The 25,614-nt window shown below is 45.7% G+C and overlaps 1 protein-coding gene and 1 long non-coding RNA gene across 2 annotated transcripts in view; one reads left to right on the top strand and one right to left on the bottom strand.

The window, feature by feature from the left end:
* Positions 1-16,813, bottom strand: part of LOC141108650 (uncharacterized) — a 147,491-nt gene extending 130,678 nt beyond the window's left edge. The window contains exon 1 of the long non-coding RNA XR_012236101.1: positions 16,618-16,813. This is a non-coding gene — a long non-coding RNA (uncharacterized lncRNA). The remainder of the gene's footprint in view (positions 1-16,617) is intronic.
* LOC141108648 (HAUS augmin-like complex subunit 7) lies at positions 714-19,114 on the top strand. The gene is made up of 4 exons (XM_073600468.1): positions 714-812; positions 12,753-12,962; positions 15,113-15,224; positions 17,530-19,114. Exons 1-4 carry the CDS (start codon positions 774-776, stop codon positions 17,586-17,588), a joined length of 420 nt encoding a protein of 139 aa, XP_073456569.1. The 5' UTR covers positions 714-773; the 3' UTR covers positions 17,589-19,114.
* Positions 19,115-25,614: the final 6,500 nt, after the last annotated feature.

Below are 25,614 nucleotides of genomic sequence, written 5' to 3' on the forward strand. Positions count from 1 at the left end.
ATTGCCATGGTTACTTACCTAGGATAAAGCGCGAGTGCCCACGTCGTATCCTCATCTGCTGAAGAAGTCCCCGCCCACAGGGACACAATGCGTCCAGAACGAGGATACGTCGTGACGTCAACCGCGGCCATCGCGCATCCTCATTGCATCGTAATTACCGCTCGAGCTTGTTCACTTGCACTGGTTGAGTGCTCTATCTGTGAGTGTTGAATTTTTATACTTTTTTACAATAAATGGTTATCTATACAGAGAGCACTATTTTTTGCCATTTTTTATTCCATATGCACTGCACTGTCCGAGTATCCTGACCCAGTGTTCTGACGGAAGTCTTTGTATGCTGAACCCCTTCATATCCATATGACCTTAAGGGAATGCTTATTTTGACCCTCTGTAATTAAAGGGTCCATTTCATCAGGTGAGAGGCCATTCTGAATATTGGTGGTGGGCTCATCGATTTGTCACCCTTTACAGCATGCTGTTTGACCATACATGAGGATTGGATTATCTATGGACTTCTCTGTGCTTTTATGAACTTTGAGATATTTGATCAATATAGTGCTCCATTTTACACTGATTATATGTCTATATTCTATTTATGTGTCTCTAATTAGCGCTGCACCATCTGTTTAGATTATTATTTTAGGGATTTGATTTTTGACCCTAGTGTTCAGCTGCTGAATATCATATATCATTATTGCGCTGATTTTACTCTTACGTATAGCCACCCACAGGAGCCAGCCACAGAGGATGCGGGAGCCAGCCAGCCACAGAGGATGCGGGAGCCAGCCACAGCTACAGTACACATAGTTAAGGTAAGAAAAGCTCTACACAGTGCCAATTTTATTTCTACTTTTGTGAGAGGTTGGGGCAGGGGTGAGAGTCATGGCACAAGGAGGGGGTCCTATGAGGACCAGAGTGAATGAAGGTGTTCACTGTACACTCTGTTAGAAAGAGGCCCCCCTTCAGGTCCCATTATACTTCTTTGTAGTCTCTAATAGGTCCTGGAGGGGGGTCTCTCTCTCTAACAGAGACTCTCTAATGGACACTGTTAGAGAGAGACCACCTCCAGGTCCCATTAAAAAAAAAAGGCAGAAGTTGTACTTTGTGCAAAATGTAGGGGCGAGGTCAGGGTCAGGCCATGGGTGGGGTTAGGGTGAGTCATGGGTGGGGCCTGAAAGGGGGCCCTTGCTTTATTTGGTCTGGGGGCCCTGAGTGTATCTCAGTGTGAAGTTCTGTTATTAATGCTGCCCAGCTCTGTCTTGTTGTGTACAGATGACTCACCTGCAGACCCTGTGTTTACATGTAAATATCGGCATTCATATGTAAATAGTGGCAGACCAGCAGCATTCTATGTAAACAGAGGTGGTATTCATATGTATATCATGCCCACCGAGGTCATATCCACCATCACCTATACTGAATGCTACCCACTGGAGAGATAAAGGATCAGGGCCCAGGGCAGCTGCCCCTTTTGCCCTGCCTTAAAGACGGCCCTGGGTGGGTAGGAAAACACCAAGAAAGGGTTTGGGGAGAAGAGCAGTGCGGTGGATGGGGAACACTGAAATGGGGTTCAGCAAGAGTGGGGGGAGAAGAGGAGGTAGTTGGGGACACAGATAAGAGGTTCAGAAAGGGGGGGGAGGGGGAGGTCAAGCCTGGGTGGGTACGGCAACACCAAAAAGGGGTTGGGGGAATAGGGATGTGTCCCTTTTTTATCTCATAGGACCTACTAGTCTTCTAAATTTTCCCTAGACCATCTGGCAGCACTTCTACATGCAGACTTGACCAACAAAGGGGCAGGAACTTAGAAGCTGCCATAACGAGGTCTCTGGGGCCAAACCTGGGACGGAGCCAATGACCGCGCAGGGGTCAAAAGAGGGTTCGGGAGAGGAGGGGGCAGAAGAGGAGGTTGGTGTTGGACCATGGGTATGGGGGAGAAGTGTATGGGGGAACACCAAAACAGAGGGCTCACTAGATGGGAGGGTCAGAAGAGAGGGTCGGTTTTGCACCACAGGAAGGGTAGGGGGAAGAAGTGTATAGGGGAACACCAAAACAGGGTTCAGAAGAGGAGGTCGGCATTCGTTACTGGGTTCAGAAAAAGCAACTGGTGAGTAAGGGTTTAGTAGGCATATTATTTAGTAGTACCCCTTTTCACCAAAGCCCCTTTTTATTTTCCCCCAATAGCTTTCCCTTCTCTCTTTGCCACACCGGCTGCCACCTACCACACTTCTATGCACCTCTGTTCAGCAGCTCCATGCTACTATGCTTCACATGCCAACCTCCAGCTCTACACACCCAATGCCTCTTGGCCCCGACATCCTGCTCCACACCTTAAGGGATACTGTGGATACTTTCCTCCCTCAGGGTCTCCTTTGATCGCCACATGTACCAGCCAGCTCCCTTGCTCATTTTTTGAGCCTGCACTATAGGGAATCCGAATTACATTCTCCCACATTCTTAGCACACACCGGTCCAGGGATTTGAACTTGTGACTTCTCGCTTACGAGCCCAGTGCTCTACCACTTGCGCCACCGTCCGAGGTTCTTGCGATGCTTCTGAAAATGCTGGGGCCTTATCATGCGAGAAGTCACAAGTTCGAATCCCTGGACCGGTGTGTGCTAAGAATGTGGGAGAATATAATTCGGTTTCCCTATAGTGCAGGCTCAAAAAAATGAGCAAGGGAGTTGGGTTGTACGTGTGGCGGTCAAAAGAGACCTCGAGGGAGGAAAGTATCCACAGTATCCTTTAAGGGGTGGAGCGGGTTGTCGGGGCCAAGAGGCACCAGGTGTGTAGAGCTGGAGGAAAAAGAATCAGTGGGGGAGGGCTTGTGCGGAGGGGGGTTGTCTAGGAAACACAGTTCAGCAAGCATGGAGGGATTGGTGCAGACATGGTTGGGGTGCCCCATAGAAAAAGGGAGGAGCTTGGCATGTGAAGCATAGTAGCATGGAGCTGCTGAACAGGGGTGCATGCCTAAGGTTGGTTCCATAGAAGTGGGTGTGGCAATGAGCGCAGGGAAAGCTATCAGGGGACAAATAAAAAGGGGGTTTTGGTGAAAAGGGGTACTACTAAATAATAAGCCTACTAAACCCCTACTCACCAGATGCCTTTTCTGAACCCAGTAACGAATGCCGACCTCCTCTTCTGAACCCTGTTTTGGTGTTCCCCTATACACTTCTTCCCCCTACCCTTCCTGTGGTGCAAAACCGACCTCCTCTTCTGCCCCCTCCTCCCCTGAACCCTCTTTTGACCCCTGCAGAGTCATTGGCACCGTCCCAGGTTTGGCCCCATAGACCTCGGTATGGCAGCGTCTAAGTTCCTGCCCCTTCGTTGGTCAAGTCTGCATGTAGAAGTGCTGCCAGATGGTCTAGGGAAAATTTAGAAGACTAGTAGGTCCTATGAGATGAAAAGGGACACATCCCTACTCCCCCCAACCCCTTTTTGGTGTTGCCGTACCCACCCAGGCTTCACCTCCCCCCCCTTTCTGAACCCCTTATCTGTGTTCCCCCAACTACCTCCTCTTCTCCCCCCACTCTTGCTGAACCCTATTTCAGTGTTCCCCCACCCACCACACTGCTCTTCTCCCCAAACCCATTCTTTGTGTTTTCCTACCCACCCAGGGCCATCTTTAAGGCAGGGCAAAACGGGTCAAAAATGACCAAAATCGCACCCCCGGCCCTTTTTAGCCCAAAACGGGTTAAAAATGACCAAAATCGCACCCCCGGCCCTTTTAGCACAAAAGGTGTCAAAAATGACCAAAATCGCACCCCTGGCCCTTTTAGCCGAAAACGGGTCAAAAATAACCAAAATCGCACCCCCGGCCCTTTTATCCCAAAACCGGTCAAAAATGACCAAAATCGCACCCCCGGCCCTTTTAGCCGAAAATGGGTCAAAAATGACCAAAATCGCAACCCCGGACCTTTTAGCCCAAAACGGGTAAAAAATTACCAAAATCGCACCCCCGGCCCTTTTAGCACAAAAGGTGTCAAAAATGACCAAAATCGCACCCCCGGCCCTATTAGCCCAAAACGGGTCAAAAATGACCAAAATCGCACCCCCGGACCTTTTAGCCCAAAATGACTCCAAAATGACAAAAATCGCACTCCCGGCCCTTTTAGCCCGAAATGCGTCCAAAAGTGCATCCCCAGCCCTTTTAGCCCAAAACGGGTCAAAAATGACCAAAATCGCACCCCCGGACCTTTTAGCCCAAAACGGGTCAAAAATGACCAAAATCGCACCCCCGGCCCTTTTAGCTCAAAATGACTCCAAAATTTAAAAAATCGCACCCCAGGCCCTTTTAGCTGAAAATGGGTAAAAAATGACCAAAATCGCACCCCCGGACCTTTTAGCTGAAAATGGGTCAAAAATGACCAAAATTGCACTCCCGGCCCTTTTAGCCCAAAACGGGTCAAAAATGGCCAAAATCGCACTCCCGGCCCTTTTAGCTCAAAATGACTCCAAAGTTTAAAAAATCGCACCCCAGGCCCTTTTAGCTGAAAATGGGTAAAAAATGACCAAAATCGCACCCCCGGACCTTTTTGCCGAAAACGGGTCAAAAATGACCAAAATCGCACCCCGGCCCTTTTAGCTCAAAACGGGTCAAAAATGGCCAAAATTGCACTCCCGGCCCTTTTAGCCCAAAACGGGTCAAAAATGGCCAAAATCGCACTCCCGGCCCTTTTAGCTCAAAATGACTCCAAAGTTTAAAAAATCGCACCCCAGGCCCTTTTAGCTGAAAATGGGTAAAAAATGACCAAAATCGCACCCCCGGACCTTTTTGCCGAAAACGGGTCAAAAATGACCAAAATCGCACCCCCGGCCCTTTCAGCCCAAAATGGGTCAAAAATGACCAAAATCGCACCCCCCGGCGATTAAGCCGAAAATGGGTAAAAAATGACCAAAATCGCACCCCCGGCCCTTTTAGCTGAAAATAGGTAAAAATGACCAAAATCGCACCCCCGGACCTTTTAGCCAAAAATGGGTCAAAAATGACCAAAATCGCACCCCCGGCCCTTTTAGCCCAAAATGGCTCAAATCGCACTCCCGGCCCTTTTAGCCCAAAATGGGTCAAAAATAACCAAAATCGCACCCCCGGACCTTGTAGCGGAAAATGGCTGCAAAATGAGAAAAATCGCACTCCCGGCCCTTTTAGCCCGTAATGGGTAAAAAAATGAGAAAAATCGCACTCCCGGCCCTTTTAGCCCAATATGGGTCAAAAATGTCAAAAATCGCACTCCCAGCCCTTTTAGCACAAAAATGCTCCAAAATGACAAAAATCGCACTCCTGGCAATTTTAGACCAAAATGGCTCCAAAATGACAAAAATCGCACTCCCGGCCCTTTTAGTCCAAAATCCGTCCAAAATGGCAAAAATCGCACCCCCGGAGCTTTTAGACCAAAATCGGTCCAACATGGCCAAAATCGCACCCGCCAGCCCTTTTAGCCTGAAATCGGTCCAAAATGACAAATCGCACCCCCCGCCCTTTTAGCCTGAAATTGGTCCAAAATGACAAAAATCGCACTCCTGGCCCTTTTATCTCAAAATCGGTCTAAAATGGCAATCGCACCCCCGGCCCTTTTATCCCAAAATCGGTCTAAAATTGCAAAAATCGAACCCCCGGCCCTTTTAGTCTTAAATCGCTTCAAAATGACCAAAATCGCACCACCGGTCCTTTTATTTTTAAAATGGTCCAAATTGGCCAAAATTGCGCACCCCGCTCTTTTATTTCTAAAATGGTCCAAAATTACCAAAATCGCACCCCCTTCCTTGCGACTAAAGCAGATGAGAGGAAGGGGTTGCACCCCTGAAACGCGTCCATTGATCCCCCATGATGGGAGATAACACATGTTGACATTAGGCATGGGATCAGGGGGGAAATCCCCATTTTGACTCCCAATTTGTGTGCATCTTGAAAATTTGGCTTTCTCACCCCATGACATGTTACATGACATGTTGATTAAGGATAAAAAATTTGCATAATAGAACATTAAAAAGTACAACGCATTGAATGGTGCATGAAGTTACATTACTGTGAAAAGTGTTAGGGAATGGCAGGTGACTTTGGGGGATGGGAGTGACAGTTTTGGGGGGATGGGATGGGAATGGCAGGTGTTGGGGGATGGGATGGGGAGTGACAGGTATTGGGGGATGGGGAGTGACAGGTGTTGGGGGGATGGAATGGGGAGTGACAGGTGTTGGGGGGATGGGGATTGACAGGTGTTGGGGGGATGGGGATTGACAGGTGTTGGGGGGATGGGATGGGGAGTGACAGGTGTTGGGGGGATGGGGAGTGACAGGTGTTGGGGGATAGGGAGTGACAGGTGTTGGGGGATGGGATGGGGAGTGACAGGTGTTGGGGGGATGGAATGGGGAGTGACAGGTGTTGGGGGGATGGGGATTGACAGGTGTTGGGGGGATGGGATGGGGAGTGACAGGTGTTGGGGGGATGGGGAGTGACAGGTGTTGGGGGATAGGGAGTGACAGGTGTTGGGGGATGGGATGGGGAGTGACAGGTGTTGGGGGGATGGGATGGAGAGTGACAGGTGTTGGGGGGGATGGGATGGAGAGTGACAGGTGTTGGGGGGGATGGGATGGAGAGTGACAGGTGTTGGGGGGATGGGGTGGGAATAGCAGGTGTTGGGGGGATGGGGTGGGAATAGTAGGTGTTGGGGGGATGGGGTGGGAATAGCAGGTGTTGGGGGATGGGATGGGGAGTGACAGGTGTTGGGGGGATGGGGTGGGAATAGCAGGTGTTGGGGGATGGGATGGGAATGGCAGGTGTTGGGGATGGGATGGGAATGGCAGGTGTTGGGGGATGGGATGGGAATGGCAGGTGTTGGGGGATGGGATGGGGAATGACAGGTGTTGGGGGATGGGATGGGAATGGCAGGTGTTGGGGGGATGGGATGGGGAGTGACAGGTGTTGGGGGATGGGATGGGGAGTGGCAGGTGTTGGTGGGATGGGATGGAGAGTGACAGGTGTTGGGGGATGGGATGGAGAGTGACAGGTGTTGGGGGATGGGATGGAGAGTGACAGGTGTTATGGGATGGGGAGTGACAGGTGTTGGGGGGATGGGATGGAGAGTGACAGGTGTTGGGGGGATGGGATGGGGAGTGACAGGTGTTGGGGGGATGGGATGGGGAGTGACAGGTGTTGGGGGGATGGGATGGGGAGTGACAGGTGTTGGGGGGATGGGATGGGGAGTGACAGGTGTTGGGGGGATGGGATGGGGAGTGACAGGTGTTGGGGGGGATGGGATGGGGGGTTGGGATGGGGAGTGACAGGTGTTGGGGGGATGGGATGGGGAGTGACAGGTGTTGGGGGGATGGGATGGGGAGTGACAGGTGTTGGGGGGATGGGATGGGGAGTGACAGGTGTTGGGGGATGGGATGGGGAGTGACAGGTGTTGGGGGATGGGATGGAGAGTGACAGGTGTTGGGGGGATGGGATGGAGAGTGACAGGTGTTGGGGGTTGGGATGGGGAGTGACAAGTGTTGGGGGGATGGGATGGAGAGTGACAGGTGTTGGGGGATGGGATGGGGAGTGACAGGTGTTGGGGGGATGGGATGGGGAGTGACAGGTGTTGGGGGGGATGGGGTGGGAGTAGCAGGTGTTGGGGGATGGGGTGGGAATAGCAGGTGTTGGGGGGATGGGGTGGGAATAGCAGGTGTTGGGGGATGGGAATGGCAGGTGTTGGGGGATGGGAATGGCAGGTCTCAGTGATTGGCAAAAAGATGTGTGAGCCAACCACCAATTTATCAGTTATTAATACAGATAAATCAGTGTGGATAAAAAAATACATAAGAGGGCGCACTGGCCTAGTGCATTATCCCAAGTATATTTAATAATAATAATAAAAACAAAGTAGAAACTACTCACAAACGGATGGAAAAATGAAGCTTGTAAAAGCCACCTTGTCGTGGCAATCAGTCCTGGAACCGACAGTCTCCAGATAACAGAGGACCTGGCCTCAAGGTCTCTGCTGGCTGATGTGCTTCAAAGGAATACCTTCTTCCTCAGAGCCTAGCAGTAATGGCTCCTCCATCTCAATATTTACACACATGTAGTAATTGGGCACATGACACGAGAGCCTGGGGCCACCCACCCACTGTGGCAGTGGTACAACTTGGGGGTGGAGTGAGTGGCCCAAGGTGACAGGTGGAAAATAGCAATATTGCCTGCACTACATTGTACTGGTTGAGGCATTGCCTAAAGATATACAGTGGGGACGTAAAGTATTCAGACCCCCTTAAATTGTTCACTCTTTGTTAAGTGATTTTAGCAAATGGCTGCAATATAAGTTCATTTTTTTTCCTCATTAATGTACACACAGCACCCCATATTGACAGAAAAACACAGAATTGTTGACATTTTTGCAGATTTATTAAAAAAGAAACTGAAATATCACATGGTTCTAAGTATTCAGACCCTTTGCTGTGACACTCATATATTTAACTCAGATGCTGTCCATTTCTTCTGATCATCCTTGAGATGGTTCTACACCTTCATTTGAGTCCAGCTGTGTTTGATTACACTGATTGGACTTGTTTAGGAAAGCCAAACACCTGTCTATATAAGACCTTACAGCTCAAAGTGCATGTCAGAGCAAATGAGAATCATGAGGTCAAAGGAACTGCCTGAAGAGCTCAGAAACAGAATTGTGGCAAGGCACAGATCTGACCAAGGTTACAAAAAAATTTCTGCTGCACTTAAGGTTCCTAAGAGCACAGTGGCCTCCATAATCCTTAAATGGAAGATGTTTGGGACGACCAGAACCCTTCCTAGAGCTGGCCGTCCGGCCAAACTGAGCTATCAGGGAGAAGAGCCTTGGTGAGAGAGGTAAAGAAGAACCCAAAGATCACTGTGGCTGAGCTCCAGAGATCCAGTCGGGAGATGGGAGAAAGTTGTAGAAAGTCAACCATCACTGCAGCCCTCCACCAGTCGGGGCTTTATGGCAGAGTAGCCCGACCGAAGCCTCTCCTCAGTGCAAGACACATGAAAGCCCGCATGGAGTTTACTAAAAAAACACCTGAAGGACTCCAAGATGGTGAGAAATAAGATTCTCTGGTCTGATGAGACCAAGATAGAACTTTTTGGCCTTAATTCTAAGCGGTATGTGTGGAGAAAACCAGGCACTGCTCATCACCTGTCCAATACAGTCCCAACAGTGAAGCATGGTGGTGGCAGCATCATGCTGTGGGGGTGTTTTTCAGCTACAGGGACAGGACGACTGGTTACAATCGAGGGAAAGATGAATGCGGCCAAGTACAGGGATATCCTGGAGGAAAACCTTCTCCAGAGTGCTCAGGACCTCAGACTGGGCCGAAGGTTTACCTTCCAACAAGACAATGACCCTAAACACAAAGCTAAAATAATGAAGGAGCGGCTTTACAACAACTCCATGACTGTTCTTGAATGGCCCAGCCAGGGCCCTGACTTAAACCCAATTGAGCATCTCTGGAGAGACCTAAAAATGGCTGTCCACCAACGTTTACCATCCAACCTGACAGAACTGGAGAGGATCTGCAAGGAGGAATGGCAGAGGATCCCCAAATCCAGGTGTGAAAAACTTGTTGCATCTTTCCCAAAAAGACTCATGGCTGTATTAGATCAAAAGGGGGCTTCTACTAAATACTGAGCAAAGGGTCTAAATACTTAGGACCATGTGATATTTCAGTTTTACTTTTTTAATAAATCTGCAAAAATGTCAACAATTCTGTGTTTTTCTGTCAATATGGGGTGCTGTGTGTACATTCATGAGGAAAAAATTAACTTAAATGATTTTAGCAAATGGCTGCAATATAACAGAGTGAAAAATTTAAGGGGGTCTGAATACTTTCCGTCCCCACTGTATATGGAGAATGATTGATAATATGAAACAGCTTGGGGCTTGTACATATGAATAAAATGCCTATACAAGACATGGTGATCTATAATTGGGAACGTTCATATACTGACCTTTGTCTACGTATGCTGTTAGTGCAATAGGAAATATTCAGAAGTCCGCTTTGGTATAGTTCAGGGGAGAATGCTGGTGCCTCTTGTAGGGTGGGGCACTGGCGAGTATCCCTTCTGAAGTAATAGGTAAGGAAGGGTAATGGTGGCGGGGAGGGCCTTTTTCCTCCTGGGTTGAATCTGGCCTTGCAAAAGGCTTGTCCCCGGTTGAAGGCGAGGCTCCCCCTAAGCTAAGTTCTCCTGGTTTGGATTGGGCTGCGGCTCCGAAAGCAGCCAGTGGTTTATGTGACCCAGGGTGGCAGTCCAGGGGTGCCTCAATTCTCACTGTCGGACCGGGCGGTTTGAGTTTCAGCACCAAGGTCACCGCAGTACACACACTTTTTTCGCACCTGCCTCTAAGGCCAAGCCTTTTGTCTAGGACCAGAGGAATTCTTTATTCCTGGCTGGAAGGCTGGTCATTGTATTGCACAATGGCACCTTTAGCATTTCTCCACTATCCTTCCCCCCACTTTTAAATGTGTGTTTGTCTTTATGTTTGGTTGCACTGTACACATCTTTTTTACATTTTATTATTAGGGTGTAGGTCCTCAGGCCTGCCCTGAAAGTCTTGGGAGGGGTTGGATATGGCCTTCTGGCTTAGTTTGCCCTCTCTCATGGGGTCTCCCTCTCTGTTTCAGCAGACCTCCCGGAAAACGGGGTCCGCCTGGTTTCGGCCAGGTGGACGAGTGAAGTACCCCAGTCCCTGTCAGGAGCCTTGTGACCCAGGGGATCAGGGCTAGGCTCCTTTCTCTTCGGAGGAGGACCATGTGTACACCCTGTGCACTTTTTGTGTTTTCACTCTTTTGTGTACACTCTTTTATTTTGCATTGGGTGGAGTCTGAGTGTGTTCACACACCACAGGCTTTAAAAAAAAAAAAAAATGTCTGGTATCTCCTTCCCGTGCCTAGATCTCCTCCGATAGCCTTTATTCGAAACACCCTCAAAACAGAGAGGTCCCCTTGATGGACTTCTTGGAAATGTCGAGGGATAGAGTACTTGTCTCTTTGGTTAATGATCCCACATTTGTGCTCACCTATCCGAACTCTCAATGGGCGGGATGTACAACCCACATATAGACGACCACACGGGCAGATAATGCCATATACAACATAAGCTGTTATGCAGTTAATAAACTGGTGAGGTGAAATCTGACATCTTTTCCAATGATAGATTTTTTTCCTATGCCACATATATGTGCACGTACCACAGTTTTTGACACTACACCTTCAGCTTCCTTTTTGGTCAAATATAGATGTCCATATGCTGAGTGCCTTATTGGTACATTTTCTCACTCTGCTCAGATCCCCCAGGCTCCTCAGATCCCCCAGGCTCCTCAGATCCCCCAGGCTCCTCAGATCCCCCAGGCTCCTCAGATCCCCCAGGCTCCTCAGATCCCCCAGGCTCCTCAGATCCCCCAGGCTCCTCAGATCCCCCAGGCTCCTCAGATCCCAAGGTTTCCTCAAAACAATGTTTTGGTCTTTCCGGGAGTCACCGAGTTTTTCATAAAGATGTGTTGTATTTCAAATGCTTTACTCATGTATTGGGTGGAAAACCTAAACTGCTGGATATCTGGATTACTTGTAGGGAATGGTGTCTGGTGATGATCTGATGAATTATCATAGAAGGCAAGGTATTTATTATAGGCTGCTTCTGTATGAGTTTTATCATAGCCTTTCTCTTTGAACTTATTTTTTAGCAGCTCACTTTGTTCTTTGTAATCTTCTTTTCTGGTGCATGCACGTCTAAGATGGCAAAATTGTCCATATAAGACATTTTGTATCCATCTAGGATGGTGGCTGCTTTCGCATGCAGTGGGTGGGTGGCCCCAGGCTCTCATGTAATGTACCTAATTACTACATGTGATGATGTGTATAGAGATGGAGTAGCCATTACTGCTAGGCTCTGAGGAAGAAGGTATTCCTTCGAAGTGTGTCAACCAGCAGAGACCTTGAGGCCAGGTCCTCTGTTATCTGGAGACTGTTGGTTCCAGGACTGCTTGCCAAGTATACTTGGGATAATGCACTAGGCCAGTGCGCCCTCTTCTTTTTTTTTTTTTTTTTTTTTACTATTGGGGCATCCCCTCCCTTGGAGGGCAGCAAGGCCTGAGACACCATGCCTTGAAGATAGTTTGCAGTTCATGGTGGATGCATTACCCATAGGTTGGCTTCTTCTGCTGTCAGGCATCTTTTCATTTTCTCATGTAATGATCAGGATCCTCTCCTTCCTCCTGTGTAGTAATAAACTCTGCACCATTCTCTGCAGCATTGTACTGTCAGTGTTTTCTATGTATCAGTACTCCCTTGAGCCCATTTATACAGCAGGGCACTTGTCACTGCTCCTAGAACCACCTCTGTGTTACTGCATGTACTTTGATGGTCCCAGCACTGGTTGTGCATCCTCCTGAAATTGTTTGCCGTTGACTTTGCTGACCTTTAGTAGTAATACTTTTCTGGTAGAGCCAATCAGCTTGCTCAATCTAACAATAAAGCCTGGAAGCTGATTGGTTCCTATGCACAGTTGCACCACTTTTTGCACCTTCCAGTTTTAGTAACCCCCCCCCCAATGTGTGTTAGTAATGACTCCTCCTTGCACAGATCACTATTGACTTTAGTATACAGTGTGTGTGCTGAATAGCAGATGCCCATAGAAATTGGTGACCATATACTGTACAGCAATGATCGTTTCTTCCTTCTGAATAGCATTTGTGGATCTAGCCCTTTATTTTTCATGTTTTATTATTTGATTCTGTCTCTTTCTATGGCAGTGCACCTTCCTCTGCAGCCCTGTGCCTGGAAGTGAAACCATCATACAGACTTTGAAGTTGGCGATGACTGACTTCCATCAGCTGATTGCAGCTTTCACTCAGGTGTATGAGAATGAATTTCAGGAGCACTGCAACCACCCAGCACCTCGCCTTAGTCCCTGCGGGCCTCTCTTCCAGTCTGTCCACTGCCTGCTAGAAAGCTGTAGCAAGGTAATAGTATTTCTATATTTAACTCCCTTTTTTTCATCTTCTGAATGGCAGTGGCAACAGACCAGTCATGCAAAAAATGCTAAAAACTAATGAAAGAAAAGACTTAGTAGAAAGTATATATCTTCCTGTACTCAATAACGATGTTCTAGGAGACACTGAGCAGTTCTGTGGCCAATTTAGGAACACCAAGAGTCCAGCTTCTGTTATTTTCTGAAGGCTGTCTCCAGTCTCCTTCTGTACCAGTCCTTAGATGTGGTGGCTTCATTGCTTTTCTTTGTTCAGGCTATTGAACATTTTCAGCAGGTACAAAAAAAACCTGTTCATCTTGCCAGAAATGCAATGTCCTTGTCACCTTTCTCTGAGCCCAACACCGCAAAAACAATTCTAACTTCATTCTGTAAACTACAAATCCGTTTGACCCCCTATGTAATGGAGATGAAGAGAGGAAGTTATATTGTAGTCAAGCTTGGGTAACAACCATGGATCCCACCATAGATACAATGGTGGGGTCAGCATAGCCAGCCAGGGACAGGAAGTGTGTTATTTGAAGGATTATCTGGTGGCAGGTGAAAAATCCTGAAAAAAAATGTATCCATCACATCTAGGGACTGGTAAAATACGATTTGTATATTACATGTTTGTTTTTGAGTTTAGCTGCTTTTCAATGGAAGGACTGGGTTAATCACTCCCCGTTTAGGGGTCCCTATATCAATTCACAGCATCAATTACACTCTGTAGGTAACAAGCCGTGCCCACCCCAATCTGCCTCCATAGAAATGGCTGTCCCAAAAGAAGCTTGGTTTCCGCTGGCAATAGTGGCGCTCAGCACAAGAGTAGCTTGGCTGCATTTTCTGAGGAAACTCAGCTTAAGGTCTACTGGCTTCAAAACAGCAAATTGATGTCAGACTTCTACAAATACTTGGTGTATGTAAACCCCAACAGGTAACTTATTATTTGCCTCCTTTTGAGCTGTTAATGGCGTAGTGCGGGATATAAAAAAACAAAACAAAACATGCATACAGTGGATATAAAAAGTCTACACACCCCTGTTAAAATGTCAGGTTTTGTGATGTAAAAAAATGAGACAAAGATAAATAATTTCAGAACTTTCTACCTTTTTAATGTGACCTATAAACTGTACAACTCCGTTTAACAACAAACTGAAATCTCTTAGGTGGAGGGAAGCAAAAAAAAAAAATAATATGGTTGCACCCTTCTCCTGACTGATACCTTTTAACAATGGGATCCCTCTGATGCTTTGGAAGCTCTCTGCAGACCATGGCATTTGCTGTAGGATGCGGCTAAGAAATTATCAGGAAAGACCTACTAGAACAGCTAAACTTTATTTGGGGTTAATCAGAGGCACTTTAAATGATGGCAGGTATGTACTGTCTCCTATTTAACATAAGGTTGAATGTGATTGCTTATTTCTGAACACAGCTACATCCCCAGCTATAAGAAGGTGTACACACTTATGCAACCACATTATTTTATTTTTTTATTTTTACTCCTCCCCCCCCCCCCCCCCCTGTTTGTTTTTCAATGGAGTTGTACAGTTTATAGGTCACGTTAAATTATTTATCTTGGTCTCATTTTTTTACATCACAGAAAACTGACATTTTAACAGGGGTGTGTAGACCTTTTATATCCACTGTACCTATGTGGCTGTAGCATCGATCCAATGAGGCAGCTGTCCCTCTGGCTAGCTCTTAAGACCGGGAATTGAGCGATGGCATGATCGGATCAGATCTGGCCAGTTCATCCATGCTGGACTACTAAACACTCCCCCCCTCCCATTTTACAGGGAGGGTTTCTTTGATCCTACACACTTCCTGTCCTAGGGTGGCAACATTAAGTGTGGTCACTCAAGAAGTGTTATTCCTCCAGGTGAAAATAAAGGGAAAAATGCATGAAAAATGCTGCAGTCATCACATCTAAGGACATGTAACCTGCAATATCTGACCATTTTTTTGGGGGGTTTAGATGCACTTTAATTTACAGAAGTGACATAGGCACTTTGTTAGAGGCTATATTGTATTGATTATTGCATCTCATTTACTATATATATATATATATATATATATATATATATATATATATATATATATATAATCTCATTTATATTTATATTTCCCTTTTTTGCTTGTTAGGAGCTGGAGGCTGTTGCCCAGTTTACAGCAACCTCAAACACTATAACTGAGGTGGTGAGAAAGAGGCAGCAGACTAAAGAGTCCTGGGGAGGAGGCAGCATTGCAACTCTGCGTAAGTAAAACCAATTGAAGTCCCGCCTTCTGTTAAGCCTTGGCTCCTTGTAATTGGGGAATAGTATTGGTTGACTTTATCAGACATAGTTCTGTTTAAAGTGATAGTGAAACATAAAAAAAAAGTCACTGGCTGCTACTAAGTACTTATCTCCTAAACACGTTTTGGAGACATTTACTGTACGTACAGGTAAGCCTTATTACAGGCCTACCTGTAGGTATAAATCCAAAGGCAGAATTTACTACCGCTTTAAAAGTGACTTGGGCCTTTAAGGGGTTAGTCCATTAAAAAAAAAAAAACCTATGGATGGTTGTTGGTGGATTCACTATACACTTACCAGGATAACTGGATATCTGCAGAGATACTGACCCCTATTACAGCTGTAACATGTTTCACCTGTCTATCGGATTTTGGTAAGCCTTGATGGGAAGGAGTTCTCACCCCAAGACCCAGGTCCCAACACAGCTGCAATTTTGCTGCTTTGACTTAGGAGTGTGATCAGGCCCTTCTCTGTTTATTGCTATGGAGTCACCAATAGGCAGAGAGCATGGCCCTTTTTGTTTGGAATAAATCTGAGCAACAAGTTGTTTGTGAAACAATGCTGAGATTTACCTTCTGAAATCACCTGGATCAGGGGTCTCCAACCTTTCTGAACAAAGGGCCAGTTTACTGTCCCTCAGACTTTGAGGGGGCCGTACTGTGGCCAGTGGGAGTAGAAAATCCCCTGGCATCAATGGGAGTGAAGAATACCCAATTGGTATTATTGGCACTATTGGGAGGAATAGTGCCCCATTGTTGGTATTAGGGGAAGAAATCGTGTCCCATCATTGGTGAAAGTGGGAAGAATAGTGCCCTATCATTGGTGTCAGTGGCAGGTAGAGTGCCCCGTCATTGGTGTGAGTGGGAGGAATAGTGCCCTATTGTTGGTATCAGTGACAGGAATGACACCCCATTGTTATAGAAGGAATAGTGTCTTGTATCAGTAGGAGGAATAGTGTCCCAAGGGTTAAAGGCAAGTAAAGGGCCACATTTGGCCCCCAGGCTGCAGTTTGGAGACCGCTGGCCTATACATTTAATGAGAAGCCAGATGCCTGAACTTGCTACTGTACTGTATACCTTTAAACTGTACCCAACCCAAAACCACGATTTCAGTTAAAGTGAACTTGATCTGCTCTAAAACATTTCACTTGATGTAGAACCCCTTAGATTCTAGGCCTAGTCCTGTGGCTTTTGCCCATATTGGGAATTGGCGCTGACTATCCCAGCAATAAGCTATGCCAGAACTTTAGTCGGCAGCATAGGCTCGCCAATTAAACAGTTGAATGACAGATGGCAGGGCATAGTGCGAGTAAGGGCACAATCTCAGTTGGGTAGAAATCAAGGGCTCACGTACCTTCACAGACTAGGATCCAAGAAGTTCCACAGGGATCAGGAGCACTGGTACCTGCAAGCACTGAATAGTCTGTTCCTCAAGTGACTCTGTAATTAGGAAAGTATGGGGGTGGCTATTACCCTGGAAATACTATGCTTAGCTTTGTCGGAGTCACAGACCTGGAACACACATGCTGTAAAAAGGAGTGTCGGAATTCCTTATTGCTATACTTACCAAGCATGGAAGCCAAAGCAACAGCATGAAAGCCAGGGAACTAGTTCTCTCAAAAGGAGAGTTCAGCGTTAGCAGCCTTCATTTTTTGTCATGGCAAATTCCATTTCAGCATTGTGGTTAGTTAAGAATGTTTGGGCCAGGTCAGGTTAATTTTAAAAGAGAAGTTCGGTAATTAAAAAACAAAAAGAAACAATACATGCTTACCTTGGTAGATATAGCATCTGTCCCCTGCTGGCTCTAAGACCGAGAACTGAGCGATCAAAGATCACTGATTGCCCATTTCTCGGTCTCCAGTAAGCAAAGAGCGGTGGCTCCCAGCTCTGCCCCTCCAGTGCTCATTGGAGCACCAGCCTGTGGAGGGGGCTAAGCCAACTTCTGGTCCAGGCATCTGGGTGAATCCCAACATTAAAGTCTGGATCTCCTCACACCCTGGACTGGCTCGGTAATGTCGACTTTAGCCCGCTGTTGGCTAAATACGCATCACAGGAGTGCAGAATGAAGTGTACTGACCCACAGGAGAAGTAGGGCCCAAAGAGCTTTGGCCATAATTTTTTTAAGACAGTGTGAAAGATGAAACAAAATATATCATATCTGTTTTTTCTGTGATTTAGGGGTGGGGATGAGCATGAAAAAATAACTGGTTTCACCACAAGCAGAATATAATCTCTCCTTTTTACATTTTTTTTTTTTTTTTTTTAGATGAGAAGATCAAGGAGCTAAAACACAACTACGAGCTGTTCCTGAGTGCCCTGCAATAGTGAGGGAGAATTTGAATTTAATATGTCTGCCAACTTATGACTACATTTTGGAAGTTTTCTCCAAACAACACTTGGGTTAGATCTTCGTTTCGTGTTTGACGACCATTCACTAAAATGAGAGAGAAAAAAAATGGCACAGACCTGAATTAATTGTTTACTACGTACAACCACAACCGCTTAAAGGGCTTGCTGGGAGTTGACAAACTGTCCACCATCACCATGGATTTTGTTGGTTGTATGGAATTTTGCAGTGCACAACAAATGACTCTTATGCTTGTAGATGACAAGAAATTTGTATAGGTCAGCTGGTGTTTAACTCAATAGTAACTCCTACATTTGTGGCCAAATTTGTACTATCTAAAAAAAAAAAAAATCTACATAGCCCTCTACTATCAGAGGCCCCCTCACCTCAAAATATGACTAGGTGACAAAGATCCCAGTGCAGTAGATCTTCTTCTACTTGCATATCTTCCTTAGCGAGGACCCTCATGTAACCTACAAACATATTAGGAATGTCTAGATTGTACTTTACAGTATTGATTATATCAAAATAGTCTAGGCTGAAATTCATTGAAATTATGGAAATGTACTTAACGCTATCAGACTTCTAAAGCTTTTATCCTTGTTTGTTCCTTCCTGTGTATTTTTCCTTATTCCTACATATTCAGCTTTTAGATATTTGTATATGTTCAACTTCTGTATCAGATTTGATTTGTTCTAACTAGTGCAATTTATGTTGGACTCGGTTTTTTTCATAGACATGTAAAATTTACCCACTGGAATGGTTCGTAGTGTACTTAAAGTATTGCCCACAGTAGGCTTCTAAATGTCTCTGTCTTGAGCCTGTCATTCTGTACATTTAAAAAAATAGCAATGTCAATATAATAAAACTTTATACAATTTTTGGACATGGTGAGAGATTTAACTAATTTTTATTGTATTGATAAAAATCAGACAATAACAGCTCAATGCTCCTCCAAACAGGAGGTTGTTCAATAATACCACACAACCTGGTCACAATAGGGGTTCAAATATCCAGAGATGCTCCTCCTACCCCCTTTATAGTGAGGTTAGCCAGAGAAGGTGACAATTTTCTAGCCATCAAAGCTATGCAACTTTGCAGATAGTGAACCCTCCAAATGCACAATAACTGTGAGCCAACAAAAATTGCACAATAGTATGAGCAAGGAAAGATAAATTCACAAAGACCATGCCTAAAGCGCTGACTTCTAACAAAGTGCATAGTTTGCCGTCTGTTCCCTATAATACTCCACACAAGGCCCCTTTCACATGGGAGGTCTGATTGGGTCTGCCTTTCCATTTTCTTTTTTTTTTTTCAGGCGTACCTGATTGGACCCTACATTCTTCCTCTATGGGCAGTTGGATGTAAACAGAATTTTGTGTCCTTTTACAGCTGGCTATCTGGCAGAAAAAAAACAGAAGGGGATTCATTCCCCTCTGTCTAGGCAGATCGGAGGGGCAGTTGGGTGTAGAGGAGGCTGTGTCCATATCCACTGTGCACATGTAGAGCAGACATTGACCCTGTCATCTGGCCACTCGGTTCAGCAGGAGATCAACAGACAGATCCCATGCTGAGCAAACCGGAGTCCAGCCTGTGTGAAAGGGGCCCTAACGCTGATCATACAGTCTGATTTGTACAAGCCCCTTAGAAGCAAATATGTAGTGCAATGGATTTCATGATTGGATACAAACCACATGTATTGTTTATAGGTAGGTCCTTGTATTAACGATTTTGTAAATCTAAAAGAAATGATACATTCTGATTGTACAGTGTATGCCTAGTTTTAGACTTGCATTTTTATGGCCCATTCATAAAATGCATGCTTTGATACTATGGATTTCCTCTCTCTTTGACCAGCAACGAAAACAAACCTCTTCAAAAGAGGTGCTTACTAGTAAGGTTATTACATACATTTCCAAAGAAATGGGTGAGGACATTTTCTGTAAATGGGTTATCCATTTTAAGGTAATTTACCAAACCCCAAAGAATCCTGGGGGGTGGCTCCTGTAAAGTTTACTAAACAAAATTCTGTAGCAATTGGCTACAGAATAAGACCGATGCTTGTGGAAAATACTGTAGAAACATGTCTTCCAAGAGACCATGCCCCCTTTACTACCCCATAGATACCCATCTTATCATTGCTTCCTTGCCACTCCTTCACCAGAGATTTTTTGTGCTGGCAGTGACAGATGGAGAAGTAGTGATGAGGTAAGTATCTGTAGGTCAGGGGGGCCCCTTTGTAAAGACATTGTCACTTTACCTTCAATGGGCAAGAGTCAATGTCTCCTTAAAATAACAAATTGTACTAATGGAGCTGCTCAATCACTTAATTTTTTCTAAGTCATCTTTCAGGATGGCTTATGGGGAGAGAGGCTCCTCCCACCTAGAAAATACATGATCCCCATTTTAAAAAGACAAGCTTAGCAACCAGATCTTCAGTATATGTGTTTCCTCTGGCCAGGACAGGTGAACAGCAATCGGTTTCTTTTTTTCCAGTCAGGCCTGAATGCTAGGGGGCAGGGGCCTCCAGGCTTATAGGTACATTTTATGTGTGTTTGGGCACGTTCTTCAATTGAGTAATACATTTTGTCATTTTAGATACATACCCAGGTGCTGACTATTTTGTTGCTGAAGTAGCCACTTGTTTGATCCCAGTAGAATTACTGGGGTTTATTTCTCTATTATATGCCTCCCGGCTACAGCATCCCAGAACAGGCCGTGAACCTGGGAAGGCATGTAGCTCGGGCTCTCTCAGGCTGCCTTAGAAGGGAGTCTGGAATTCTTTTACACCAGGGGACCCCATCTCTCCATAGGAGTCTGGTCAACAGCATGCCTGTTTAGGGTAGGTGCACTGGCAGTGTGAGATTTTTACTTGCGTGAGTCTTCCAGGGGGCAGTGCAGACTTGTAGTGTCCTGATGCTTGCAAAATGGCCATTTCCAGGTGTTTTGGTGTCTTGGGCAGCTGTTCCATGGGAGCCGCCCAATCCACAGTGCCAGGCTGAGATCCTCACTGCTTGACTTTTCGGGGCTACAGAGAAGATGGTGGAAGCCATTTTGTCCATTCTCTGTGCTGGTAGGTAAAAACAAAAGGAGAGGAGCGCCTCTAAGTAAAAGGTTTATTACAATTAACAAGATAAAAAGTATCCACTTGCATATAAAAACACAACGTTGTTCTAGGTGAAATGATGTATATCGGGAGAGAGCGATATGAAGAGAGCCGGTTCCAAGGAATGCCCCAAATCCATGCTGCAATTCAGCGGGGAGCCGGGACGGAACACAGCCAGTCTTGCAGAGGAGCGGAGCGGCTAACCTGAGGAAGCAGCCTGTAATGTCAATGACTGGGAACAACACAACGCGTTTCTGAGCGTGCGCAAGGTCCATGAGGCGCATGCGTGCTCCTTTTTCAAGTGTAAAGATAGGGGAAGGATAAGACGCTATTTATAGGAGCCATCTGCTGGCTGAAGACGCTCACAACTGATTGAGTAATCAGCGGTGGATATTGTGTACCTCAAACATTGATGTATACTCAGGAAAATTGTGATCTCTATGTGTGTAAAAAATATGTGTATTACAAACAAGATGTGTTTGATCCGGTCTGGTCTGTGGTGGTCTTTGGTTTGGCCTGTGCTGGTAGGTCACCAGGGAGGAGACTGTAAGCGGGAAGCAGGGTTGGGACACCTGCGGACTCTGGCCCTAAGGTAAGAAAGCAGCTAATGGGGGTTCCTCTTTTCTTACTCCCTGGTAGAGGGGGCACCGGGGGTTTTGGTTTGATCCTCTGTACTATCCACAGGACATGCAGGTCTGGTCTGGGGAATCTGACACTGTGTGTGTATACATTTTTCCCTACTGGTAATGGGGATTAATTGGGTCTTCCTAGGTGGCTGGGGTGCCGGTCACAGGGTGATTGCACCCTGTCTCTCCTTGTAAAAGGCGCTTACATCCTTGTATCCTCACCCTGTAGGACAAAGGATGGGAACAAAAGGAGAACCGCCTATGGGAGAGATGCCTGCAAGTACAGGTTATCTACTACCTGGACACCAACTCCAGTACTGCAACGCTCTATAAACGATTCCTAGAGAGTATGAAAAAAATGACAATCTTTTTCTTGGTTTTTACAAAGGTTCCTACACTGCTGGAGAAGAAGCAGCTATCTTTGTGGGCACCGAGGCTCTAGCGGAGCCCTCCCTACATTTGGACAAGCTCCATATCCTCGGTTGCTGGTTCAGCTCCTGATGTTTGCTGCTGATTGATATGGATGGATCATGGCTGCTGGCTTCCCCAAAACTGCGTGGCTGCAGCAGGCCATGCTTGTTAATCCCTGCAGGTGTTGGCCTTCTGATTGCACACCTCAAGGGCTTATATGGTTACCACCTCTTCCAAAGGTGTCAGCAGCTTTCATTTATCGCTAGATTTGGCCTTGTTATGAGCTGGGAGGCTTTGTCTGTCTCCCACCTGAATGTGGGCTATATAAATCAATTGGGTTGTACTGCAGCAGGTTGGCTCCCCTGGGCGAACCGACGTAACTGTACGTCGGTTCGCCTTTTGACCACTAGGGGGTGGAGCCAATGCGAGTGTCCACCAGGCACCCGCGATTGCTCGTGACAGAGCGAGAACCGGGATCTGTATGTGTGATCCCGGTTCTCTCGGGAGAGAGGAGAGAGATTGTGTGTTCATACTAAGTATGAACACCGATCTCTCTCCTCCCTTAGTCAGTCCCATCCCCCCACAGTTAGAACACACCTAGGGAACACAGTTAACCCCTTGATCGCCCCCTAGGATTAACCCCCTCCCTGCCAGTGACATTTATACAGTAATCGGTGCATTTTTATAGCAATGATCGCTGTATAATTGTCAATGGTCCCAAAAATGTATCAAGTGTCCAATTTGTCTGCAGCAATATCGCAGTCCCGATTAAAAATCACAGATCACTGCCATTACTAGTAAAAATGCCATAAATTATCCCCTATTTTGTAGACACTTTTGTGCAAACCAATCAATATACGCTTATTGCGATTTTTTTTTTTGTTTGTTTTTTTTTTGTTTTTTTTAAAACCAAAAATATGTAGAATACATATCGGCCTAAACTAAGGAAAAACATTTTTTTTTTAATTGGGATATTTATTATAGCAAAAAGTAAGTTATTGTGTTTTTTTCAAAATTGTCACTCTTTTTTGTTTATAGCGCAAAAAATAAAAAACGCAGAAGTGATCAAATACCACCAAAAGAAAGCTTGAATTGTGGGGAAAAAAATGTGTTTGGGTACAGCATTGCACGACCACACAATTGTCAGTTAAAGTGACGCAGTGCCGTATCACAAAAAAATGTCCTGGTCATTGAGTAGCCAAATCTTCCGGGACTGATGTGGTTAAATATGTAATTTTTAGGAGACTCATATTTGCTTCTGTTCCAACTAAAATATTGGGTTAGGTCTAGGACTATTGTGAGTCAACAGTAGCTGCTATGCTCTCCAGTTTGTGTGCTTAGACTTCTATCACTTGGAGCTCCCTGGGTTCCACCACTGGATAGATGTAGCCTAGTTTCTGGCTACCAATTCATTATATATCTATGACGTGATTATGCAAATTGTTGGCATTGTGGTATGGGCATCAATTGCATAGGTAGGCTGTTTGTTGGGTATTGGATGAATACACTATGACTCCAACCTCATGCTTCAGCAGTATGTTATGTCTCTCTGTATTTAGATACTCAACATCAGGGCTTATGCTTATAGTTTATATTCTTTTGGTACCTTTGTGGATCATACCTCCATATGTGATTCAGTATCTTGACACTGCATATATAATGGTACAAATGGTCTGCATGAAGTGTAGCCCCCATTTCTATATGTGGCTGTATGTATTGGGAGGCGTTTACCCGATCTTTAACTTGTCATGTGCAATATGTTGTCTTGCTGCATTAATGTACACAGACAACAGGGGTGTAAATAGGTTAGAGAGGACATTTCTGTTCGCTGAAACCTTGCCAGGGTATCTTTATGCAATCTCTCAGGCCATACAGACATATATAATAGGTTGTGGAATTGATGTGATATTTTTTTATTCCACTAGTCTTCTTTGAGAGATGGTACTTGTTGCAGAAGGTTCTGCAAGATTTGTTGTGGTATGAATACGCCTTAATATGGGTCTTGTGTATTGGACAACATACTTTAAAGGAGAAGTCCAGCCTAAGCTTGTTTGGTTGGGCTTCTCCTATGGGTCACAGGAGTGCAATTCATTTTGCACTCCTGTGACCCGTTTTCAGCAGAGAGTGGGCTGAATTCTGCTCTCTGCTGACATCACAAGAATCAGTCCAGGGATCGTGACAAAGTCTGGATCTGCCAGGTTCCTGGACTGATACCTGTCTCAGCCTCACAGCGAGCTGCCGAGAGCCTAAGACGGCCACTCCCCACCCCTCCACAACTCAGCAGCAGAGTGGAGAGCTGCTGACTGGCAATGTTCGATCGCTCGGTTCCCAGTGTAGAGGCGCCGGGGGGAAAGATGCAGCATCAGACCCATGCCAGCCAGCTCTGCACATTGCGCCCATTTGAACATCCCTTGTGATCACATTGTTTTTAATATCAATCATTTTTTATTGGGCTTTAACAAATATAAGGCAAGCAAATACAAGATATCTTTATGGTGCATTAGATTTATAGGTCACATAATACAACGCCTTTGAACCGGAGGCATCTAGTGCAATATCTTTATCGTACATCACAGGACACAGAGCAACCATAATAATGTGGGTTATACACCACCTATAGGTGAATGAACACTGGCAACCAATAGACAGGAAATTTCCCCTCTATATAACCCTCCTTAACAGAAAGCAAATCAGTTTTTCGCCATTGTCTTCAAGGTGATGGTCACGGATTACATGTGCTCTTGGAGCATACTTGGAGATCTAGATGGTTCTATTAGGAATCATGGACTTCAATCAGATCCATTCGAAAAAGCTGTCAGCCAAAAATGGATGGTACCCAAGCCTCATGGGAAGCAGAGAAGATTCCTCAAGGTTTCGCCTGTAATGCAACCTTACAGCGCTGGACCCTGTGTAATGGAAACCTGTGCAGTGTTTGTTCTGACCAAGGTGCTTTCCAGCAGGGTGCTATACAGGTCCAGGGGGGTGGACCCCACATTAAGGGGGACCTAGTCTCTGAAGGTCTTTTATGACAAAGCTTGCCGTGATGGGTGAAGATTGAACTCCTGTTTTGTTCACAGTCCTGCAGCAGGATTGTAAGTCCGCATTTTTTTGCAGTCTCTCTTTTAAAAAAAACAGAGAGAGAAATGTTCACCCGGTGGCCACTGGGAGCAGTGTGCCATTTAATCATGCTATGTATGCTTACTCATGTGGATGCGGTTTCTCCTTCAGCCACTAGAGGGAGCAGGCTCGCTCAGTATGGCCTATTTTTATGTAGGCAGGAAGTGGAAGGGGCGGCCATGCCATGTGGCAACAGGTTCAGTAGGCCTCTGGAGACATAGCAGCAGCCTAAAGATACTAACAAAGTGTGAATACTTACTATGGGAGGACTATGTGAAGACAAGTCATGATTATATGCTGCATATTTACTGCTTATCCGGTGAGACTGTACAGCTGTAAGTTAAAACACCCCTGGATGGTTAGCAGTTCACTTTAAAGTGTTGACTGTTCTATAAGCAGGTGCAGCGTGTAATATACATGCCTGCAATCTTGTTGCTTAAATGCATGTTTAAATATACACATTTGGGAAAACGTGAGCGTGGATGCATTTTGTTAAGGAGTTTGTATCTCCAGTATAGTGCATATGTGCTTGACTAAAAACCTACAGGTCTACTATGGGCCCAGCTGCAGTTATGCAGTTGCTTGCTTGGAAACCTGCTAAAATGGCACTGTTGCTGGAATGCATGGTTACTAAAACGCACAGTTGCTAAAAATGCACGGTTGCACATGGTTGCACAAAGATGCATGTTTTTTGTTAGGTTTTGCATAAATATGTTTGCAGAGAGATACATGATAATGGTTGCA

The sequence above is a fragment of the Aquarana catesbeiana genome, linkage group LG09, assembly GCF_042186555.1.
Source record: "Aquarana catesbeiana isolate 2022-GZ linkage group LG09, ASM4218655v1, whole genome shotgun sequence".
In the NCBI taxonomy this organism is placed as follows: Eukaryota; Metazoa; Chordata; class Amphibia; order Anura; family Ranidae; genus Aquarana; species Aquarana catesbeiana.

What these genes read in the sequence shown, in the direction of transcription:
- LOC141108648 (XM_073600468.1), top strand. Translation starts at nt 774, where the DNA reads ATGCGGGAGCCAGCCACAGCTACAGTACACATAGTTAAG. An exon ending in CTACAGTACACATAGTTAAG is followed by an intron (nt 813 to 12,752) that starts GTAAGAAAAGCT and finishes TTTCTATGGCAG; the next exon opens with TGCACCTTCCTCTGCAGCCC. An exon ending in TGCTAGAAAGCTGTAGCAAG is followed by an intron (nt 12,963 to 15,112) that starts GTAATAGTATTT and finishes TTTGCTTGTTAG; the next exon opens with GAGCTGGAGGCTGTTGCCCA.